General features: G+C 42.0%; 1 protein-coding gene and 1 non-coding gene across 2 annotated transcripts; one reads left to right on the top strand and one right to left on the bottom strand.

Annotated features, from left to right (window-relative positions):
* Window positions 1-1,189: 1,189 nt before the first annotated feature.
* LOC145168280 (small nucleolar RNA R71) lies at window positions 1,190-1,296 on the bottom strand. The gene has a single exon (XR_013741847.1). It is a non-coding gene; the product is annotated as a small nucleolar RNA R71 (small nucleolar RNA).
* Window positions 1,297-2,362: 1,066 nt separating this feature from the next.
* Window positions 2,363-2,998, top strand: LOC145164396 (uncharacterized). The gene has a single exon (XM_079083118.1). It carries the CDS (start codon window positions 2,363-2,365, stop codon window positions 2,996-2,998), a length of 636 nt encoding a protein of 211 aa, XP_078939244.1.
* The last annotated feature ends 639 nt before the right edge of the window (window positions 2,999-3,637 follow it).

Genomic DNA, 3,637 nt, shown 5'->3' on the forward strand with positions numbered 1-3,637 from the left:
TGAACCTAAACAGAAACCCTTTTTGATCATTGAATTTAGTTTGTTTTTACGTGTTTTCAGCTTTTAATTAAGTAGTTAAGTTTTAGTTTAGTTTCTAGTCTTGCAAAACTAGAGAAACCCCTATTTATTTAACTACACCACAATTGATAGGTCCACTGCCTTTGTGTTTCAATTTTATAATTAAAAGTAGGATTAAAACTAGTTGAGTTTACACACATCAAGTTTTTGGCGCCGTTGTCGGGGAACGGTTCAAAAAATTAGCACTAATTTCTAGTTTTATCGATCCTTTGTGTGAGATTTATCTTGCACAAAGTTATTTTTAGGTAATTTAGTTATTAGGATTAGTTTTCATAGTTTTCTGTTTTAGAAATTTAATTAGAATTTTTTCTGTTTCAGCCTTGAACTCGCCGAGTGCAGTCGACGCTACTCGGCGAGCCCAGCGCTGTTTCACAGTTTTTATTTTTATTTTATTTTTGTTCTTTTTACGCGTTTTTCTTACTTTGGTTGCAGTTGTTACATGACCCGAGGATCCAATACGTCTTTGGTTCCTCCACTTGAAGACCCGGAGTCCGCTTTAAAGAAGAACAAAGGAAAAGCCGTTGGAGAATCCGCTTCTTCAAAGAACTCACCTTTGAAGAATCTCAAATCCGTTTTTAGCAAGAAAAAGAGCAGCAAATCAGGAGCATCCAGCACCTCTTCCTTGGCAAACGAAGACCCAATCAAGGAAGACATCGTGAACGAGACCGAAAGGGAAGAAAGAGAATTTGAAGAAGGTAGCGATCTAGAAGGTGACTTTGACAACACCATGGCGAACATCGATGAAGTTCCCATGGGCGAATGGAAGAAGAGGATACGAGATGATACCAGCCCGGGACTTGTGCAACCCGCAATTCCCGCGACCGCTACTTTTGAGCTAAAGGGTCACATACTTGCTCAACTCAAGGAGATCCCCTTCTACGGAAAAGACCACGAAGATGCCTATAAACACTTGGATGAAGTCAATGATGTAGCTAATTATTTTAATGTTCCAAATGTGCCTCGCGAAACCCAGCTGCTTCGTATGCTTCCAGTTACATTCAAAGGTGCTGCAAAGGATTGGCTCAAGTCGCTCCCTCCCGGATCCATCACTACATGGGCTAAGATGAAGGAAGAATTTATTGACCAGTTTTGTCCACCTTCGAAAACAGCCAAGTTGAAGAAAGCTATTGCCAACTTTGAACAACAAGCTGGAGAGTCCCTTTATGAGGCATGGGAGAGATACAAAAGTCTACTAAGGAATTGCCCACATCATGATCTTAATAGCCAACAAGAAGTCTCCATTTTCTATGATGGAGTCAATGTAACAACTAGGCAGCTCCTTGACTCGCAAGGACCCCTCACAAAGAAGGCACCCCCGGTGATCAAAGAACTAATTGAAGAATTCTCTAAGCATTCTAGAGAATACTACAATCCAAGGAATGATATGACCAAGGGATCAGCTTATGTAGCTTCTGAAGATTTGTCGGCAGTTATGGCAATGTTGAAAACCATGGATAGGAGGATGGATAAAATGGATCAAACAATCCATGCTATTCGGGTAGGATGTGAGAATTGCAATGGGCCTCATCTAACTAGAGATTGTGATTTGGACGAGAACGGGAATAAGAAAGTGCAAGTACGCTATTCTAGTGGCGATAGATTTGATGACGATTGGCGAAAACCTAAGAAAGAATGGCTTCCTTATGATGAGTACAAGAAAGCGATGGAGGAGAAATATAGACAAAAGGCATGGGGTTTTTACTAAAAGGAGGAGCCGGTACAAGAAAAGAAACCAAATCTAGAAGAAATGCTCACTAAATTTGTGGCTGCATCCGAGAAAAGACACAATGACCACGATGCTGCAATATAAGATACAAGAACAATATTAAGGAATCAGCAAGCATCTATTCACAACATTGAGAAGCAGCTGGGGCAACTTACCCAACAAATGAATCAAAGAGCACTGGGAGAACTTCGTAGTAACACCGAAAACAATCCAAAAGGCGCACATATAAACATTGTCACAACTAGGAGTGAGAAGATTATAACCCCTCTGGCCCCTATTCAGAACGAAGATCCGAAACCGGGGCAAGAGAAGGAGGCAGAAGGGCAGAATCAAGATCAGACCCAGCTGAACCCAGACCCTACTCGCCGAGTCCACGATATGGACTCGACGAATCCGACACCTGATCAGAAAAATGAACCTCCTGTTAAACCATATCAGCCTCCACTGCCATACCTAGCCCAAGCCAGGTAAGAAAAGAACGAAGAAGATTACCAGAAGTTTCTAGAACACATAAAGGCTCTTCAAATTAATATACCATTCATAGAAGCGGTTGCTAAAATGCCAAAATACGCCAAATTTCTCAAGGAGCTTCTAACTAATAGAAGGAAGATGGAAGAAGTGAAGAAGGTGGTCTTAAACGAGAACTGTTCAGCTGTTATGTTGAAGAAACTTCCTAAGAAGAAAAGAGATCCGGGAAGTTTAACATTGCCCTGCCAATTTGGAAACTTGGCCACCATTTACGCACTAGCTGATTCAGGGGCAAGTGTAAACCTCATGCCTTACTCGTTTTTCAAAAAGTTAGATCTCCCCGAGCCAAGACCCATTCGTATAGCAATCCACCTAGCAAACAAAACGGTTACATTTCCTAGAGGAATTTGTGAAGATCTTTTGGTGAAGGTGGACAAGTTCGTGTTCCCCACGGACTTTATAGTTCTAGACATGGAAGCGGATCCCCAAGTCCCGATCATATTAGGAAGACCTTTCCTTAATACATCAAGCGCTATCGTTGACATGCAAGATTCTAAACTTACCCTTCGTGTAGGAGACGAATCAGTCACTTTCGGAGTTGATCAAGCCATGAAGCATGCAAGGAATAGTGATGACACGGCATTTTCAATTGACATGTTGGAAGAATTGTTGGAAGATTGGAAAGAAGAAAAACCAAGCAAGTCCACCGTCTCATTTGAAGAATAGTTTGATGCTGAAAGGGACCTGATGGAGTTAGAAAGACTTCTCGAGGAAGCTGAGTATGACGATCTGATCAGAAGTGTAGAAAAACTGACTCGCCGAGTAGCCTCAACCGACTCGGCGAGTCCATTCGAAGAAACCCAAACAGTCGCGAATATTACACCAGACTCGACGAGTCCCTTTACTGGACCCGACGTGTTCAACATTCAGAACACAAAAACTGAGCTCAAGGCACTACCAGATCACTTGGAGTACACATTTCTTGAAGATGGCCAGCAAAAACCTGTAATTATAGCTGCTGATTTGGCCGAACATGAGAAGGAGAGCCTTGTAGGTGTACTAAAGAAGAGGCAAGGTGCTATAGCATGGAAGATAACCGACATAAAGGGAATTAGTCCGGCCTATTGTTCCCACAAAATCAACTTAGAAGATGGATCAAAAGCTGTAGTACAATGCCAAAGAAGACTCAACCCGAATATGCAAGAAGTTGTGAAAAAGGAGGTGGTGAAATTACTAGATGCCAGAATCATTTATTCAATCTCCGATAGCCCATGGGTGAGTCCGGTCCAAGTGGTTCCGAAGAATGGAGGCATGATGGTAGTGGCTAATGAAAACAACGAATTAATTCCAACAAGGACGGCAACC

This window comes from Lactuca virosa, chromosome 3 (assembly GCF_052849685.1).
Source record: "Lactuca virosa cultivar CGN04683 chromosome 3, Lactuca_virosa_CGN04683_v6, whole genome shotgun sequence".
Lineage (NCBI taxonomy): Eukaryota > Viridiplantae > Streptophyta > Magnoliopsida > Asterales > Asteraceae > Lactuca > Lactuca virosa.